Here is a 20,270-nt window from a genome sequence, read left to right as displayed (position 1 = left end):
CCCCTGAGTGGGCTTGCAACTGGAGGTGCCAGGCTACATGCCAGCAATAGGAACAGCTCTACCAGCAGCTTGCCCATTTCTCTTCTGTTGGACCAGTCATTATTCTGGCTCCCATAAATTCCTGCAATAGCACAAAATCCTAAAGCATTAAGAGTTTTATATAAGGCAGCTTTCTTACCTGAAGTCCCTTTCCCACTCAAAGCCTTAAACAAAGCTTTGTAAATCCATGTAGGTGCTGTAACTCTATTTGTGGAATAAGGAACAGAATCAAAAGAAAGCCAATGGCAGTCTGGTTGATGGAGTGGGTAAACTTGTTCTTGGTATTAACGACTGAAAACAAGTCTCCCATCTTCTGAGCTTGCAGAAAAGATCCCTCATCACCTCCTTAATGCCCACTCACCACTTTCAGTTGAGCAGGACTTGTCCCATGACTGGAGAAGTGCTGACAGATCAAAATCATAGCAGGGGATTCTAGTTCTATATAATCCTTAGTTCAACTTAGATTCCCCTTTCAGTGATTAGTAAGTACAGTCAACTCCTGTGCTTCTCTCCAGACTTCTCACAGCTCAACTACTGCCAGTTGCCTTCAACAAACTACTCTATGCATAGTAACTCTACGTCCTTGAAGCAGAAAGCACACTTCAACTCAAGTTGGATTCAGTCTTTTTTAATAAATTAATGTCATTCAAAATACAGTGCCAGAACATGATGCAGCTGAACATGCTAGTAAGGTTTGTCATGAAGCACCTGTGTTCATGTTAGATTGGCGGCGCCCCGCTACTGCTAGTGGTTCCTGGGATTAATGCCAGAGCAGCACTAGTCATCTGCTCTCCTGCACGCAGAGCACAGGATATTCCTGAAGTTTGCTCCCCTCCCTCCCCCGAGTAAAAAACCTGATAGCTAAGGGATATCTATACACAATCACACTACAGTAATGCTTGTTATTAAATTAACAGAAAATAAAGACCTGGTTAATCCACACTAAATCTTTGTTTTACAATGGAAAAATACATCAGCAGCAGGAAGTAATATACACGAGCCAATGGTACTGTAACACAGAGCATGGAGGCATTTTGTGATCAAAGCTCCACGCAGACCCGCACTATGAGGGCTGGCAAGTCCTACTCCCAAGCCCAGCAACTAAAGTCCACACCTGGTAATCTACCAGCTGCTTGGAAGACCTGTATTCTAAATAGACAGGTATAAGTTAGTGAAAATAGGATACATGCACCTAACAATACAGCTTGACTGAACCTGCAGTCATTGTGCCCTGCATGTTACCATACAATGGAAGATCTACCCTTCCTACCACAGGTAGATCCATGGGATTTGTTTCTTTTTCTTTTAATGGCATTACTATACCAACATGGATATTAGTATTAAGTAAGTGCAGCACAGTCCTTGAGTTGGGCTGCGCTGACAGATAACTAGCACTTAAGCAGAATATCCAGAAGTAGTTCAAATGTAACTAGAAGATACTTTCAGAAGAGTTGTGACATCATCCTAGAAACAGAAACTACTTTTTTTTCTGAAGCTAATTTTCCTGAACTGAGACTTCATAGAACTAGAAATTAATTCTTTAGACAAGTCAGATGCTTAAGCTTATGATATACATATACGTTTCTCAATTATCAGATAATAGTATTTCAGATTATGGAAGCCTATCTGCTCATTTCATTGATTCATACTGAATGGCAGCAAGGGTTAGGGGAGGGCATAAAAATACATCCTGGGGAAAGCAGAGTCTGACACTTCATTTTCCAGACCTGCTCTTTCACAACTATTTATTTCAACCTAACTGAGTACAGTATCAGTTGCTCAGTCTGATCAGGAGCTATACAGGTGGCAGAGTAACCATCTCCCCATCCAGCTCAAATTCATCAACTCCATCTGGTGAGAAAAGATAGGTTGGAGGTTTCCATGGGGACTCTTCAAGGCAGGATGGATAGAGCTTTCCTACAGTGCACCGGAAGTCCTTCCCCAGGTCCCAAAGCACACGTTCTGATATGTGCTGCCTTAGAAACCAGCGGTCAAGTTCCAGGTCATACTGGTAGGTGGCATACTTGGCTCTCTCGTTCATGTGGGTTTCTCGTATAAAGACACATAAGGAATTGGAGATGACAACAGCTCTGATGCAGGGGTCAGAGTACCGCTTGGCAGGGATATTGGCTGCCATCCTCCATTCGTTTTTATTCACATCATAGATTTCCACAGTTACAGAAGACCCATCTACAGTACTGCTGGGGAGCCTTATACCAGAATTGCTGGCAATATGCAGTCCTCCAATATAGAATATTTTGTCACCAAAAGCAGCAGCTGAAGCAAAACACCTACTTGTTTGGCGCATAGCCATTTCGACCCAAGCATCTGACCTGGGGAAATAGCAGTACATCAGGTTGTATGCCATGACATAAATGCAGTTGTGAACTGCTACTGCTGTGCTCCACTGCCACGCACAAGGCAACGGGCTCACCATGGTCCACTCGTCTTTCTCGGTGTCGTATCTCTCCACAGTTCTCCTGTTGAGCTCTCCACCGACACTATCTCCTCCGATTGCATAGATGTATCCTTCACAGCAGACCAGGCATGGCTTTATGCGAACAAAGAGCATCGGTGTCTTTGGAAACCAAGTGTTTTGCTGTGCATCAAACCAGTAAAAGCAATTGACAGTTCTGAAGGCAGCCTGGAGTTTGCTGCTTTTACTGTGATTGGTTTTTGTGTTTTTCAGAGGAACCTGCCCACCTGCTATGTAGATGTCATTATCAGGAGTTACAAGCGTCCCAACCTTATGCAAATCAGCAGGAGGGTTGCAGAGTTTGTAAACCTTTTCTGCCTGTGGGCTGTAACAGACAGAAGAATAAAGACTACCAGGGTTTTCAGCAGCAGCTTCAATGAATATCATCATCTCCTCTTTTGTCATACCGAGTCTGGGCTTGAAGAACTTGGGCATCGATTTGTAGAGTCCTTGCACCACCACTGACTTATCATTAGGTGGCAAGCCTTGAAACCAGGCTCTCTGTGTCACTTCTGAAAGTGCATCAATCCGGATTTGGCTAAGAACAGAGGACAAGTACTGCGATCGCGACTCTGTGTTGTACTCCAGCCATAACATAGCAGCTTCCCGCACTGTCTCCTCCTTCTCCACATTTAAATTGTCACTGCTTAAAATATCTATCAGTAGATCATGCGACAGTTGCATGAAAGCCTCCTGGTGGTACACAGCAGTGAACTTGTGCTCTACCATTCTTTTAGCACTCTGCTTTAACTCCTCGCAGCTGAAGAGATCAGCAAAACTCAACAGACGCACACAATTCTCTGCATTAATCTTTTTGATTAAGTATTCTCTGCACCGCTGCAGCACATCATCCACCTGTAATGCACAGAAGAAATGCACTCAGTATTCCTGCGTACGGCCTGTTCCTTCACACACATAAAGTACCTGCATTTAATGCTGAACAGAGTTTAGGCCTCGAATACTTCACATACACAGAAATTCAGCAGTGATTTACTCAACTGCTTCATACAGATCAAGTACATCAATCACATGGTCACGTGTTTCGGAGAAACTACTCTTCTGTCAGAAGCACACTGTTTTACTTCCACCCTCCATAGGGACTGTGAAGCAAGGAGGGATGGGTACAGGACACCTATGTGGCAAGCAAGCACTGCCTATACTGGGCAAACTGAACATTTTGAAGTGACTACACAGAAAAGACTATTTAACAGGAAAGAACATGGTTCAGAGATAAGAAGCAGTTACTTCATACTCCAACTAAGACATCCCTACCTGTAAGAAGCAAGCAGTTTCGTACAGCTGCTCTACGGTGCTGTCGCTTATTGCCAAGTTACCCGTGTATGCGTAAGTGATTATGATTTGCAAAGTGGCTGCATCCACGTTCCTCAGGTGCACGTGTGTCTGTTTGCTTTCGCTCAGCCCGCTCATGAACATGGCTCTGAGGAGAAACACACACATTCAGACAAGGATCAACAGTGAGTAGGTACAGCCACCTTGAACAGTCACCTCTAAGGCTCCAGTGATTACACTCCAAAAGGGGAACAGTCTGTTTAGTATTTACCATCTAGTGTTTAAGATAAAGCATTTGCAGAGAACTTTCAGAAAGTACCATCAGTGCCTTCTGGAGAAACATTTTACACTTACAGAATCATAGACTGGTTAGGGTTGGAAAGTACCTTAAGATCATCTAGTTCCAACACCCCAGTCATGGGCAGGGACACCTCACACTAAACCATGTCACCCAAGGCTCTGTCCTACCTGGCCTTGAACACTGTCAGGGATGGAGCATTCACAGCTTCCCTGGGCAACCTATTCCAGTGCCTCACCACCCTCACAGTAAAGAACTTCTTCATTGTATCTGATCTAAACTTCTCCTGTTTAAGTTTCAACCCATTACCCCCTGTCCTGTCACTACAGTTCCTAATGAAGAGTCCCTCCCCACCATCCTTATAGGCCCCCTTCAGATACTGGAAGGCTGCCAACTCTTTTGCATTAATCAGACAACTCTAATGATTTGGGAATCTTAACATTGGAATTTAAAACTTTTTCTGTTAGATGATGATGAGAAGGAAGAAATATCCTCCAAGAAAACACTGTTGAAGCACATACAGCTAGATTTTAGATTCTGAAACAGAAGCAGCAGATTCATATATTTATATGAGCTAAGTCATATAAAAGTGTGCTCCTCTAGGAGTAGGGAAAAGCCAGAGCAAGTACTAGTATTCTGTGAAGTATTTCTTATACACCAAAATGCTTTATACACCTATTGCCCATTCTGCTTTTTTAATTGCAACACAGTTAAGAACTAACTAGAGCCTAACAGTGTAAACCAAGTACTTGCTAATTTCTTAAAATAGGGGACATCAATTTTAAGAGCTTGATATTAATTCAGGTTTGGTCTTTGCAGTTGTATTAAAAACTCAGCTCAAGGCTCTTTATGTATTTGGGTCTTTTTAAGAACACAGGCATGAAAGAAACTAGCAGGGACTAGCTGCAGAGGTGAGGGAACCCAGGGGCACACTCCTTAAACAAAGCTATTCCAAAAAGCATCTTATACAGAGACAGTGCCATACTACTGTTCCCTCCTGCCTCATCCCCACCTCTCCATCTTCTAAGTTCCTTAACTAAGGGTAGCTTGTATCTTAGGAGGCACCACTGAGTGGCCAAGTCAGCATCAACTTGCCATGCAGGTAAACGAGACAGTACAAGTGCCAGCAGATTCCTCTTTGTAGAAAGTAACAGGTAGCTGTTAGAGACAGAAGCGTTCCAGCACAGAGATGGAAGGTAAACTGGCTGCAGTCAGACACAATGGCTGCATCAACCAAGAGATGCTTTTCTGCTCTTCCCCCTCTCCCCAGAGCTTCCTTCAGGGCTATCAATTTTTCATAATAAGGCTAAATTTAGGAAGCTGAGCATCTTTTTTGTAAACCAAAGTAGAGAAGAAAAACAGAACATGACAAAACCACAAGCTTGATACTTCTTTTAACGAGTGCCAAAACCTCATTCCATAAATAATAAACACACACATATGAATAAGAGATCTGACTACACAGTCTAATGCAGCACACTGTGGACTCGTGACAGCTTTCCAACCTTACGATTAGCCACCAACATTGAATCTGGCTCCATTTCCAGGGGCTATTATTTTATAGACTGTTGGAACTATGTCATCTGCACAAGGCCAACAGCAATAATCGTTATTATCTAGTTATCACACAATGCTTGCTGCTAAAAAAATACACCTTTTAATCTCAGCTGAGGCTGGTTGGTACAACACAAAACCCAGCAGCAACAAACACTTTTATGAAAGTAACAAATGAATCCTCAAATATTTCTATACAAGAAAGCAGACAATGTACAGAAAACAGTTTAGAAGTGTTCCGCATGGTGAGCCCATCTCATGAGAACCTTTCCTTGATGAAACAGGAAAGCAATGTCAGAACTGCATCAGGAAGGTAAAACATGGCTGGATGTCACCAAGACTAGTTTCAGGCTTCAAAATTCCTTCCAGGCAAGCGCATTAATTATACTGTGTTCCCACAAAAAATGATTGATCACTACAGAACATTCACAGTGCCTCATCTTCTAGGACTTACTACGAAGATATCTGCAAAAAGTAGAAGCACTTAATGTATCTTGTTAATAAAAACTTCTTGATTAACTCCCTAAAAAAAGGAACCATCACAAGTATAACTGTTTCTTCCACTTACTGTAAAAACTACAGCACCTATCCAGACTAAGTCACAAGATGCTCTTTTGGTGTTGGCACCCAATGGTATTTATGATTTCAATTACTACACTGATGTTTAAAACGCTAACACGTTAATTGTAAGTCAATCAAGCAATTTTACACTCAAAAGCAGCTATCACAGATTGCCTAGAATTAACAGATCCCACTTTGAATGCTTACCTGAAATATGAGCTGCAAGTGGCAAGAACCATCTTATGGCAGGGAAATTCAGTGCCCTCAACAATCAATACTATGTCAGTGAGCAACTGCTGTTCATAGAAGAATTTTAACTGCTCCAGCAAGGATACAGCGTACTCTGTATTTATCTGCTTCTCGTCCTGGGTAGACATGACTGTATTCCATTAATATTTTCAGGACCAGAGAGAAAAGTCAAGATCTTTTCACCAGAGAAAGGTCAGTTGAATGTTTCTGAAGTAAGAGCAGGAAGTCTGTAGCCTTCAGAAGTGATACTGAGAAAAAAGGCAGTGTTATCTCAGACTGCTGAATCAATGCTTCAGACTGACCGACTCTTAGGTCATCATGCTTTGACTTGCTGTCACAACCTGGTCAAAAACTTTCAAGAGTGTCTGCAGGGCTCCTGGGGAGATCTGTGATGCAGCAAATGAATGAGCAAAAGCGAAATCTGAGGTAGGTTCCGTGGGACCATCTCTTGAACAACGGCTGCACTTGAGTCACTGAAAGAAGGAAAATAAAGTTAATTTACACATTAGCACTTACTCAAAACCCTTTCATAGTTACCTGTTAAAAACAGTTGTCTACAGCGTATTTCTAAATCAAATAATTCCAGCTTTAATTTTGCATTGTTTCACATTCCAAAAATCGAGCAATAACCAGGGTCACATTTGTCTAATGTATAAGACATCACTATCATCACAGTTCATGATGAATGGTGAATGCAGAAATACCCTACTTGAAAAATCATACTTGAAATTCCAGGCAAAAATACACCATTTGGCATAAGGCAAAGGCTGTAGGAATCCCTGCTGCCATATTGCAGATCTACTCATTCAACAGAGCCCTACCTCGAATACAATTCAAAGGCAACTGTCTTTTAACATTCACTCCCTTGAAACACATCTGCTTAATTAATGTCACTTCAGTAGCTACTAATTTAGTGTCACTGATCTTTCCCAGTGAAGAAATACACACAAGCAGGAACCTCAAACTCTTAATTTTCACTGGCTGTTTAACTGGAAACCAGTCAAAATAGTCAAACCCAATGCTCACTGGTCAAGTGAAGCAAGTTAATTAAGCATCCCAGATTGTTTTGGGTTGGAGGTATCTTAAAAAGCCTTAAAGCTCATCCAGTTCCAGCCCCCCTTCCATGGGCAGGGACACCTTCCACTAGAGCAGGTTGCTCCAAGCCCTGTCCAACCTGGCCTTGAACACTGCCAGGGATGGGGCAGCCACAGCTTCTCTGGGCACCCTGTGCCAGGGACTCACCACCCTCAAAGGAAAGAACTTCTGCCTAAGAGCTCATCTCAGTCTCCCCTCTGGCAGGTTAAAGCCATTCCCCTTGTCCAAAGCCCCTCTCCAGATTTCCTGTAGCCCCTTTAGACACTGGGAGCTGTTCTAAGGTCTCCCCTGAAGGAGCCTTCTCTTTTCGAGGCTGAACCAGCCAAGCTGCCTCAGTCTGCCTTCATAAGAAAAACCAGAAAAGGTATTAATATTCAGGGGAGGAGAGACTTACTTGCTATAACAACAGATATTTGCACAAGTCTTGCCTTCAGACCTCCAAGTTTCAGGAGCAGTTAACTGCTGGAGTCACTGACCCACATGTATATCAAGGACCTACAAATTACTGCTCATCTAAAGCAGTGACCTGCGTCAAGTCACACCTTTTCACCAAATAAGCATGCATGCTGTCTCTGCATCCATGACACTATCCTGGTTTATCTGGTAACAGCATAACATGCAACCTAATCCACTGACTGATTCTGCACTGAACTTTAAATGGCTATAAAGACACACAGACCTCCTAAGTGCATTAGGCCCACAGGAATAAATAGCTCATGGCTCTACTGGTATCCCGGGTCTCTCTACAGCATTGTTTTTCCTGGCTTAGGAGTAAAGCTATAAGAACAGTACAAGCTAGTGGATTAAGCTCTATTGAGGCAGAGCATCAGTACTACTAAGCTTTAGCAAAGGGAGTCATTGATATCCTGACTTCCTATTCTGATGTAATTTTAAAGGATATAAATCTTCAGGAATAGGAAGAAGGAGTAAAACTAATGTACACTGTTTTAGTCATCAGGTAATGGAACCAGTCAAGGATGCCATGGAGAAACTGACAGACACCTGCTAGTGAGATTAATGACTTTCGGCAGCATGTGGCTGAGGGTTGGTAACTGAAAAAGCAGACCTGTTCAACAGGAGACAAGCTGAAACTGTGACATTAATTACTATTAATAGCTGGAACATTTCAGCATGACCCTCAGGAGCAGAAAAGATTGAGGAGATGACAGGAGTCTTGTTGGAGAACATTTATGTGATGTGAACCACTGTGGAACTATGAATTCATGAAGCTGGAGTCCTTGGTTTACAGCTGATCCCAAACCATCTTGTTTCTGTGATGTGCCCGGAGAGGTAGATGCACATAGTAGGGACACACAACATACATGACTCCTGTTTTCCATATCCATACTGTGTTTTGCTGCCAGTGGCAAGCATTTGTTAATGAACAAAATTTTGTGTTTGCCATAAAGTCAGGAGTTGCATCCTATTCCCTTGTAACAGAACCATCCTCAATACTCCTGAAGAGAAAAATAAATACATCAAGGATCTGTGCACTTCTGGTTTAAAATTAGCCATCATTTATATTGACATTTGCCCAGGAGAAGTAAATCTGTTCAAAATATTTGGGTAAGTGGTGTAGGAGCACCATTTTGTGCTTGGAAAGACATCCAAGACCACTTACCTACCTCTCTCACGCCTCTCTGAAGAGTTCCACACAATTTTAAAGGAGATGGCTCTACTCACTTTGGAGGCAGTGGAAGAAGAATCAGCTTGTCCAAGGCCATAAACTTGCCAATGGAGAACTACAAGAAGGTCAGTCTTCCCCAGTCCCAACACAACATCTCTCACTGCACTGTTGTTGTCTGGCATGCAGCTCTTCATCTCACCTGACTGAAAAACTATCAATGTTAAAAGATGTCTACAGATGGACTACAACATCTTCTAGTTCTAGATACTACACAAGAGTGGACATGTTGGATTTATGCATGAGAAGACCTATGGCTGAAGTTAGCTTAATATCCTGAACTGAAATTCTAATAGAATAAAAATAATCCTTGAATACAAGTTCTATGAATAAGACTTTCCCCTCCAACAATGTCACCGAAACAACCATGTTGTCCTGGGTAACTTTCTGGTAGTCAGCTATGTAAAGCAGGACTGGCAGGTACCTGCTGGATGGCCACCACTGAACTGGACTTCAAACTAATCCCAGGGGATCCAAAGTAGCTCCCTATCAAGCAGAACATTAAGCAACAGCCTGATAACAGGGCTTGTTTTTAAGTAATTGCTTCTTTCAGCTTAAGTAATGAGGTGGCTTTTAACGCTTGTTCATGTACTTCAAATCTGAATGAGACCATTCCAAAAATTAGTCATCAAATGTTAATGAGTTCTGGGATAGGCTATTAATTGCCTTCCTTGAATCTGTTAATCTTCTGAGGTCAGGCAAAGACTGATAAACAGAGATACAAACTGCACTATGTACATGGAAGCGTTAACACTATATGTCAGTGTGTAACTATGGAGTAACTATGTGGACTATTTCCAATTTAATTAGTAAGGAAAGGTGTAATATATAATATTCTTCAACTGAACTCATTCAAAACAGAATTTGCTTTATTTTTTTTCCAGAATTAAATGAAGGACAAAACATATCTAGATATGCAGTATTTCGAGGGTGGAAAAAAAATAAATTCTTCTGAAAATCTCATTAAGAATTCTGCTAGATTAGATGTCTAGCTTCCAACAGAATTCTGGGATGTATGAAAGTGTCATAGGTTCCTATCTGCATCTCTGGCCATCTAAATCTCTCTCGAATTCTAACTTCATTAATTCTGATTCACACTTCAATAAACCTCTATGTTTGGAAGAAAAAAAACAAACACCACCAAAACTTACTTCCTCAGACATTCAACTCATTAAATCTACTTTTAACTAATTAAGAAAAGCTTTAAATACTACTTTTGTGCATTTTTAGTCAAATTCCTATTTCCATCCAGGGGCAGCTTCACAAGTAAATCACAAGTAAAAACACGTCTAAAGTGAGTCACTCACTATTTTTAACATAATAAAATGTCAGAATTAAGAGGCAACTGTAAGCCAAACTACACAAGCTCATGTGTGTAGAGAGGAATCCTCCCAGCTAGCAATGAAAGTATCGACCTCCGCATATGCCGAGTTACACATCAACATGATACAAAATTACTACACCAACTAATAGCACAGGGAATACGAGTACTAAGTGATTAAAATCAATTCTGTAAATCAATACACCTAGCCAACAGATCTCGGACAGGAAAGAAAGAAGAAAAAGGAGCTGGAAGTTCTAGATTCTTGAGTAATATATCAAATTGGCATCCTTGGCAGCAAAAAAAGAAACAGATAATTAATGAAGCAATCCCAAACTTGGAAGTTTTCCTCTCTTCTAAAGCCATCAAAGGTGTCTTTGATAGCACTGCAAGTCCAGAAACCTGAGGACATCAAAGAGATTCTAGTAAGGCAACAACATGAAATTTCAGAGGAATACAAGGAATGATTTATTCCTACAATGTTATAATCTTGAAAAGTACTGTTCACTTGGAAATTACTACTATTTTCCATACATATTATGCCTGGGAGGAAGGCTAGTTACAGCTCAGAGGTAGGTGAGCCTTCTGAAACTACGCAGAAGCTAGAGACAAGGAGTGTCAGACTATGCTAACAACATGTTTGGTCACAATGTACTCCTCATAACCAGTTTCTTTCCTGTTTTTCAGCTCCTAAAGGAAGTTATACACTAAAGGAAATACCTGCTCAGAAACAAAATTAGCACAAGATAAACCAACAGCTTCATTTGGCAAGTGGCCTTCTACCCTGAGCACAGGTAGTTTCCATCCCCAAGGGCATTTCTGTTTTGTGGAAAGACTTCACCTGTTTTGGAAAATTAAGCTCTGGAAAAAAGAAAGAAAAAAAAAGTGGGCCATGGATGTCTCCAGTAAGATCCAGCCAAGTCCCATCTGTAGCCAGAAAAGTGGGTTTTCTCTCCGTAGTACGTTAATGAAGCAAATCTGTTTAACAGTTTCAATTCCAGTTCACAATACATGTCACTTCCTGAAAAGTTCACTATATGTTGATGTTCAACTATAAATTCAAGTATTTCTACATTAAGAAATTAGATTAACAATTAATCCCAGATTGGTCTGGGTTCAAAGGGACCTTAAAGCTCATTCAGTTCCAATCTCCTGCCATGGGCAGGGACACCTTCCACCACAGCAGGTTGCTCCAAGCCCCGTCCAACCTGGCCTTGAACGCTGCCAGGGATGGGGTAGCCACAGCTTCTCTGAGCACCCTGTGCCAGTGCCTCAGCACCTCATAGGAGCTTAATTAAGCATGTTAGTTACTAAAAGGTAGAGTCTTATCATGGAGATCTTATTAATACATATACAATTTATTATCAAAGTGAAGTAGCCACTAAATTAAGGAAATCTTAGCATTTGCACCAATTCTGCTTCAAGATCACCTGACCAAGCTAAAAAAAGCCTGCCTCAAAAAAAGACCCAAACAACCACCTGCCCAAAATGTAGTAAAAATACTTCTAAATAAGCAGCAACATCCTTTCTTTTTCTTTGGTCTCTACTGGCAATATGCTAGTTAGACAGCACCAAGTATAATGGAACCCTTTTACTCCACATACAAAAATAATTACGAAAGAGGTGTGACACCTATGCCCAGTTCATAGCAGTACATGATTTATACAGCTGAGTGCATTAAGGATAAAAAATTACCTGTTTCTCCTGGAACATTTATGAGAAACTGAACTAACTTCATCTTGTATTTTAACAATCTCCTGAATCATCTTAATAAAGCTCTCTTAGGTAAAGCCCAAAGTGAGCTCAAAACAGCACACAGACTTTCAGGTCCATACAGAAAGCAAAGCTGTGGCTTTGCAACAGAAGCTCTAAAACCACAGATGTTACCTACAATACAAAGCCATTTCTGTTCATAATTAATTTCAAAAGCAGGAGGTATCTATCCTGTTCATAACAGAAATAACAGTAAATAGTAAAAAAATCTTAGGCATATAGATAACCAACTTCAAAGTTAAACTACGCATATACTTAGTCCATAAAAGCTCTCTAAGACTTTTCTGGCTCTTCAAATGCACATCTGAAGCCCACCGTCAATTGCTGTAGGTACAAACACAATTAGATGTATCAGCAAGTAAAGACGGGCAGCAACGACAACAACCAGCAACACTTCTACAGTGCTGTTCTCCCACAGGGCTTCACTGTGTCTTCAAGCACCAACATAAAGCACCCAGGCTACAAACACCCCAGCCTGCTGAGGCGAAGAGGCCCTGAACACTGAAACCCCGCTGCCCGCCCCGTTACAGGCCTGAGTTCACAGCCCCTCCCGATTGCGGGGTGCAGCGACACGGGAGTAGAGACGATAACACACGTTTTCCCTCCTCCCGACACCCAGGCGTGCACGAGTCCCTCCGCCGCTGCAACTCCTTTCCTGCTTCCCTCGGAAGCTCCCCACCAGCACTAATGAAAGGGACACTTTCCTGCTCCGTGAAGAGCCGGCGTAGTCCCAGCGGCTCAGGCCCGGTCACACGGCCGGCAGCCCACTGCGCCGAGCTGCCCTCTTCTCCTCCCGCAGCCCTCCGGGAACCGGTCCTGGCCAAGAAGCGACCCCGCAGCTCCTCACTTCCTTCTCGGGGCGCCTCCGCCGCCGGTCTCAAGCAGCGCCCGGCGGGACACAGACCCGCAGGTCGCGGAGCGGGGAAGAGGAACCGCACCCAGGCCGAGGGTTGAGGAGTGTTTGTACTGGCACCAGCGCTGCCGCAGAGCCGCCCCCCCCCGGGCCGCCCCGTCCGCCGCGGCCCAGCACCGCTCACGGCGAGGGGCGGCCTAGCCCCGCGCGGGAGACGGGAAACAGCGCCTCGGCCGCGGGAGAGTCACCGCCAACCACCCCCCACCGCGGACAAACCTCCGAGCGCCACTCGCGCCTCAGCGCCGCGCGGCGAGCCCGGGCCGGGGAAAGGGGCGAAGAACGACCCGGGGCCACCCGGGCGGCGGCAGCCGTTACGACGCGCCACCCGCCCGCGCTGCGCATGCTCACGGCGCGCGGCGAGGAGGGCGGGGGTACGGCGGGTGCCCGCGCAGCCGGGTCCGCCTCCGCTTCCGGGATTGCCCACACCGCACCGCCGCTTCCCACCGCATGGAGTGGGTGCTACCGGCGGGGCCGGAGCCGGTGGCTGCCGTCTCGGGCCGTGTCCCGCTCCCCCTGCCCCGAACGGGCCGTGAAGCACCAGGCAGACACCTCCTTCCACCTCAGAGAACAGGTTTAGACTGCTCCGAGAGCGGACCTGCAGCCCTATGGGGTGTGTGTGTGTGTGTGGAGACAGCGTTCTCACGGGAGAATGCATAATTGGTACATAAACTCTGAAAATCCTGAAGGATACAGCAAGGCCGTGAGAGGCCCAAGGGAGCTTAAGCAAGCAAGATAAGAAGAAGCTGGAATTCACTGAGTTATGAGAACTGTGGACTGCTGGCAAGCTTTCGAGGTCAAGTTCCCACACCTGTGCTTAACCAATTATATGCTAGTTGCAAAGGGTCTTCAAGACATGTATCCAATCATAATATGCCAAATCACTGTACGTGCATGTAAGAAATAGTATTTAAGGGGTTAAGGCTTTGTAATAAACGGCTTTTTGTCTGATCATATTGATCTCTGACCGAGTCCATATATTTTCTGCGGCAGGGGGGGTCCGCAGTAGCGCCCCTGGAGGAGCCTGAAGGGGAGATCCTGAGGGGAAGCGGCTCTTTAAAAGCCAGGGAGCCTTTCATTTGTTAGTTTGTTAATTATCGCCCAGGGCAGTGCTGCAGTCACCGCCCTGGAAGTGTTCACACACCGTATAGATGAGGCCATCAGTGACATGGGTTAGTAGTGGCCTTGGCAGTGCTAGGGAACTGTTGGACTGGATAGCTTAAAGGGCTTTTCCAACCTCCTTGATGCTGTGATTCCATTTGGATGCATCCACCAAGAGACAGAGACAGAACAAAACGGTAAAGCACAGGAATTTTCCAACCTGGAAACATGAACTGTTTCCAAGCACCCATTCCTCTTAGTTTTTCTCCAGTCGCATACCTTTGTGCATAGCACATTCATAGTGCTTTCCGCTGTCCCTCTGTCCCAAAACTGGTTTTCCGTCATTAACAGATGAGACATGGCAAAGTCGCCGCTCCAATTCTGATTGCCTGAGAGGAGCCAGGGCAGAAACAAATTAACACGTTTCATAAATGACAGGTGGCAGAGTGTACTGTGCTGGAGTGTGTCTCTTGCCCAGATGGAAAGAACATGATGTTTGTCAGCACACTTAACCACAGAAATATAGAATCAACCAGGTTGGAAAAGACCTTTAAGCTCATCCAGTCCAGCCCTTCCCCAGCACTGCCAAGGCCACCACTAACCTATGGCACTGAGGCCCTTGTCTACACGATGTGTGAACACTTCCAGGGAGGGTGACTCCAGCACTGCCCTGGGCAGCCTGTTCCAATGCCTGAGCACCCTCTGGGGAAGGAATTGTTCCTAATCTCCATCTAAACCTCCCCTGGTGCAGCTTGAGGCCATTTCCTCTTGTCCTGTCCCTTGTTCCTTGGGAGCAGAGAGCAGCCCCCTCCTGGCTCCATCCTCCTGTTAGGTAGCTGTAGAGAGCAATAACATCCCCCCTGAGCCTTCTCTTCTCCAGACTGAACCCCCCAGGTCCCCATCACACTTGTGCTCCAGGCCCTGCACCAGCTCTGTTGCCCTTCTCTGGTCCCGCTCCAGCACCTCAATGTCTCTCTTGTAGTGAGGGGTCCAGAGCTGAACACAGGATTTGAGGTGTGGCCTCAGTGCAGGGGGGTGATCACTAGCCTGGGCCTGCTGCCATACTGCTGCTGGTACAGGCCAGGATGCTGGTGGCTTCTTGGCTGCCTGGGCACAAGCTGCTCATGTTCAGCTCTGTCAATCAGTACCTCCAGGTCCTTTTCCAATGGGCAGCTTTCCAGACACTCTTCCCCAAGCCTGTAGCATTGGATTGGTTGTTGTGACCCAGATACAAGACCCATGTTAGGATAGAAAAACGTCACTCCCTTTACTCAGTACTGAAAACTTCACAAATTTCAGAAACAAATCTAAACTTTTCCCTCATTACCTAACTTTCTTTTCCTAAAAAACAACAGTTTTAAGCCGAAGATTAGCAATATTCTGATTTGTTTCCTTAATGTAAATTCCAACATCACAAAAGGGAAACATTAGATTCATTTAGGGTTACAGCTTAAACACCCATGAGCCTTAGTTTCCTGTAAGCAGAAGAAACAGCTGAAAACTTTTACCATGATTCCTACCCTCTGTGCCTTGATTCGCTGTCCCGACATTGGTAGAAAAAGGCTCCTGCATCACTATTTAATGAGCCTCAGGTGGAAGGGGGAGTAGACAAGTAGTAGCTGCCTGCCATAAAGAGGGTGAGCTGAGGGTCTGGTTAGTTTCTTGCTGGGCTGTAAGCCATAGTAGTATGGATCTTAGTTTAGTAGGGGCTCTAATGGGGCATGAATAGCTTAGGTCTTGGAGGCTTAGGGTTTAGCTTGTTTGTGGTTTGGTTTTGGGGTTTTTTTTTTTTTTCCTCTATTACTTGCTTTTTCTATGGCCAAAATAATTCTGGGGGTATTGGCCTAGGGGAGCTTGTAGGCATTTTGGTGCTTTCCGGAGCTGGTGGGTCATTCTAGATGGAAGCTGAAGAGGGCTCCAGTGTTCCTGGAAGCTTTCTGAAACTCTAGGCTGAACTGTGTGCTAACTTGTAGCAGGTCTTACATTCAGATTTCTTTCCTTGTGATTTTGAAATATTTAAGCTTTCTAAAGAGCTGAGCTGCTGTCTCTTTTTCCTGCTTAGTCACTAGATCTTTTGTGTTCTTTACTGATTTTTTTTTTTTTTATTACTCTTCCTGCTTGTATGCTATGTGTGACAGGATTGTATTATTTGCATGGTTTGGAGTAGACTGAATTTAGCATATTAGTTAACTGAGGAGATGTGTAAGCGTGGGAGGGAGCTCTCTCTTGTGAATTTTGTATGGCTTTGAGTGTCAGCTTATGCATAAATATATTTTTTGTTAAGAATTATCTAGTTTAAGTGTAGTGTCACTCAAATGTTTGGGTTATTGTGTTAGCTGACCTTCTTCTTGAGTATGTTATGAAGTGCATTTCCTGAATTAATAGAGCTCTTACAGTTGTCTCAAATGCAACACGTGTGTTAGCATTAGGAAGTGCTTGCTTCATAAAGCACTAAACTTCTGAGTGTGTGAAGTTTCCACTGAGTTTTTTGCTCAAAGCTAATTTTTACTTGGCTGGAATCCTACTTATATGTATATATAAGACTACACTAAACTTACTAGTTCTGTGGCTTTAAGATATGTTATAAAACTGGATTGAAGTACTACTTCTGAGAGCTGCCTATAAAAGCTTGCTTGACAAAAGAGAAGCTAAAATCTTTGACCTTGACAGTAATGCAAATTATTTACTTTGTTTAGAAGATAATTGCTTTTTCCTGGAAAATTCTGGTTTCGTTGGGCTGGGAGAGGAATATCTGCTGAATTCTGACAGAGCATCAAAAACATGAGGTCACACAGTTCTTTCAAGTGGTGAATTCTAAATATTTTTCTCTTTCAGTGTTTAAAAAAGAAAATGAATACTGCCTCAGCTTCAGAGAGTGGATCATATTCCACAAACCACGCAAGACCCTTTTTTTATGTACAGCCAACAGCACAACAGCCTTTTCCAAGTACATGGTACCTCAGTCATCCATACAGTCCATACTGTGTACCTGCTCCAGGTAAAGTGAATGAGAGCTGTCTGTGGTAGCTTTGCTTAAGAAGTTAATAATTGTTTCTCCACTTATTAAGTGGAGGAAACAAATGAGTATCTGCGTTAAGAAGCTTCTTGGGAGTTTATGGTAGTATTATTGCAATGTTTTAGTTACCAAAAATCTGATTTATGGAGTGTTAAGTGTGTAGCTTGTGTAAAGCATCTGCTTGTGGAGAATGGAAACTAAGCAGAATATTAAGTAATGGTTTTCCCACAGATACAGAGGTCTAGCATATGCCTAACAGTTAATGTGTGTGTACATATTTGAGTTACATACATATATTGTAGGCATGGATAAATATAAACTTAAAGATCCACATGGGAAGAATATTATTAAATACATCTTGTAAATGTGTGTATGTTGCCATCTATCTAGAGCTGTATTTTTCAAAGGCAATGCTATAACATAGTCCATAAAGTAGCAAAAAGGTATGGAAAGTTAACTGGTGTACATTCCAAGTTTTGTTTCAAGTGTAGCTCTCCAGATAAGTTGTTCCATAACAAGGAACCCTCTCTGCTTTTTTTGCACCAGATTTGCTTCCAAGTGTTGGTGGGGGAGTGTCTTTCTTACTTATGTTCTGATCTTGTAGATGTCCCTGTGTATGTGAGCAACTATTAATTGGAATGACTTATTTCAAGAAGATATATTTGTCTTTGCCTTTTTTATTTCCAATGCTTAGGCTTCCGAAGTGGACATCCGTATTTTCCATTTTATTCTGTTGCGCTCCATGAGTACCCTGGATTTCTTGTTCCACAGCAACCAGTTCATGCAAGAGTTAACAGAAGGCCTTATTTTAATGCTCCCCAACCTTCCCCTATGTTTTATCATGCAACAAGATTTAGACACTATAGTACCCCTGGGAAAAAGATGGAAACAAAAGAAACGCAGACTGATCCTAGACAGCCTGAAAACAAGCAAAAGAAGCATCAGGATATCCGTATGGAAACGAAAGGTTGTGATGCAGGAAATGCTGCCTGTGTTTCTTCTGGTATAGGTACAGAGACTGAAAGTACTTCGGAGAAACAAGATTCATCTGGATCTTCCATTGTGGTAGACAGAGAGTCTCATAACAAGAGCCCTTCCAGCTCTACACAGTATAGAAGTCTTCCTACTGGAAGCTATGCCTTTGAGAAGGAAGAAGTGAGGATAGAATATGGAAATGGCTCTCCAGCTATTCAACTGTGGAAGTCCTTTAAAGAAACTATCCCTTTGTATGATGTGTCAAGTGGTAAAGCAGTCCCAGAGAATATAGTGCAGCGTGACTTATTTTCTGTTAGCTCATGTGAAGGAATGATGTATAGCACCCCTGAAGGGGAGAAAATAGTAACAGGAGCTTCCTTAGATGAGAGAAAATCTGTTCTCCCCTCTAAACAGGGTGTTGAAACTATGCAAGAAAAAGATGTCCAAAAAAATGAAGTGAAGCTGGATGCAGAAAAGCAAGTGAGTGCAAGTCAAGGGGCAAAATCCCCCCCAGGTGAACCCATGGCAGTGCAAGTCACAGAGTTGTCAAGGTCTGTTAGCATAGATCAACCAGTGGTAAGACAGGATGTGGTAGTAGCTAAGAAACTGAGCTCTAAAAGACCTACAGGCTCAAAAACCTCTCAAGAAGAGCCCAGCTTTATTCAACAAGCAGGACTGCTTCCATCTAGCATGGAGGTTATGAGTGACTTGAGTTTCCAGCAGAAAAAGCTGAACCGAAGCCACAATGTGACCAGTGAAAGTCAAACTGATAGGAGTATTTGGTGTGACGAATCCATTGAGAAGTACATTCCTTCTAGCAGCTGGCTGGCTTGTGTGGACGCTATGGACACCAACTACACCTATGACATTTGTCTGCCACAAAGGAAGCGTCAAAGTGTACTCAGTCTTTCTTCTGATGACGTGTCCTCTAGAGAGGAAGGCTCATCAATTGACAATGCCCCGGTGTCTTATTTTGTCCCCGACTATGTGCTTCACAAAAGCATGTATGCTTTCCAGAAGGGTACAGAGGGCTTGGAGAAAGAGAAAATTAAAAGTGCCGGGTCCCTTAATGAAGATGAAGTGGTAGGAAGGGAGCAGATGAATAGCTTGCATGACCAAGATGTCAAAAACTCTTCAACCATGAAGACTAAAGAGGCTTCTAGTAAAGGTAGAAAGCTGGGAAACCTTCCTAGATCTTCTAGTCGGATGAAACTTGATTCTCTCAGGACAAAAGCAGCTAAGAGTTTGTCAGAAGTTGAGGACTCTGAAGAATACTCTGTGAGGGGAGAAGATGATGAAGAGGGAGAGGAAGAGGAAGAGGAGGATGAGTATGATGACTATGACATGGATGAAGTGGAATATTTTAATCAGGGAGCTACTCCATATGAAATCTTGATGCCTAGTACAGGAAGTTTCTACCAAGTTGGCCAGAGGGTGCTTTGGAAACCACCTAGACATGCTATACCAGCTCACTTAATCAGCTGGCCTGCTCAAGAGATGATAAAAACTAGGAATGGGCTTGGTGACAACACTGGTGTAGTTTACAAGCCAAAGGAGAGAGAACAAGATGGTGCATGCAGTGACTATGGGTATTATGGAAGAAAGATGCCTACAGCAAGAAAAGGAGGACTTGAACACCAGCGAGCACTACGGAAATTCTTGGGAGGTAAGAAAATGGCTGAGGACAAAGTGCTGCTGAATAGAACATGCAAGCCACCTAACTGCAGTTGCAAACTGTAGTTGGAGCCAGGGGGAAAGATTGGAGCAGAGCAGTAAATATTGCAGAATTAGGTTGGATTTTCTTGAGGCAGAAGAGGTTTGCTACTATCTTTTGCCAATTGCAGGAAGATTCTGCATCTTCACAACCAGCAGAGGAATTCGCAGAAACTCTCCTTTGACTTAGTGTTGATCTACTTCACTTTCTGCCA

At 43.5% G+C, this 20,270-nt stretch overlaps 1 protein-coding gene across 1 annotated transcript; it reads right to left on the bottom strand.

The window, feature by feature from the left end:
• Positions 1 to 651: 651 nt before the first annotated feature.
• Positions 652 to 13,517, bottom strand: KBTBD2 (kelch repeat and BTB domain containing 2). Its single transcript, XM_061464770.1, has 4 exons — positions 13,470 to 13,517; positions 6,426 to 6,940; positions 3,788 to 3,953; positions 652 to 3,370 (listed from the first exon to the last, which is right to left on the bottom strand). The coding sequence occupies exons 2-4, from the start codon at positions 6,593 to 6,595 to the stop codon at positions 1,835 to 1,837; spliced, it is 1,872 nt and encodes a 623-aa protein (XP_061320754.1). The 5' UTR covers positions 6,596 to 6,940; positions 13,470 to 13,517; the 3' UTR covers positions 652 to 1,834.
• Positions 13,518 to 20,270: the final 6,753 nt, after the last annotated feature.

This window comes from Pezoporus flaviventris, unplaced genomic scaffold (genome assembly GCF_033815535.1).
Source record: "Pezoporus flaviventris isolate CSIRO_AGI_PZ_B2104156 unplaced genomic scaffold, CSIRO_AGI_Pfla_v1 ptg000037l, whole genome shotgun sequence".
Classification (NCBI taxonomy): Eukaryota; Metazoa; Chordata; class Aves; order Psittaciformes; family Psittacidae; genus Pezoporus; species Pezoporus flaviventris.
This window is presented reverse-complemented; position numbering and strand designations above follow the sequence as displayed.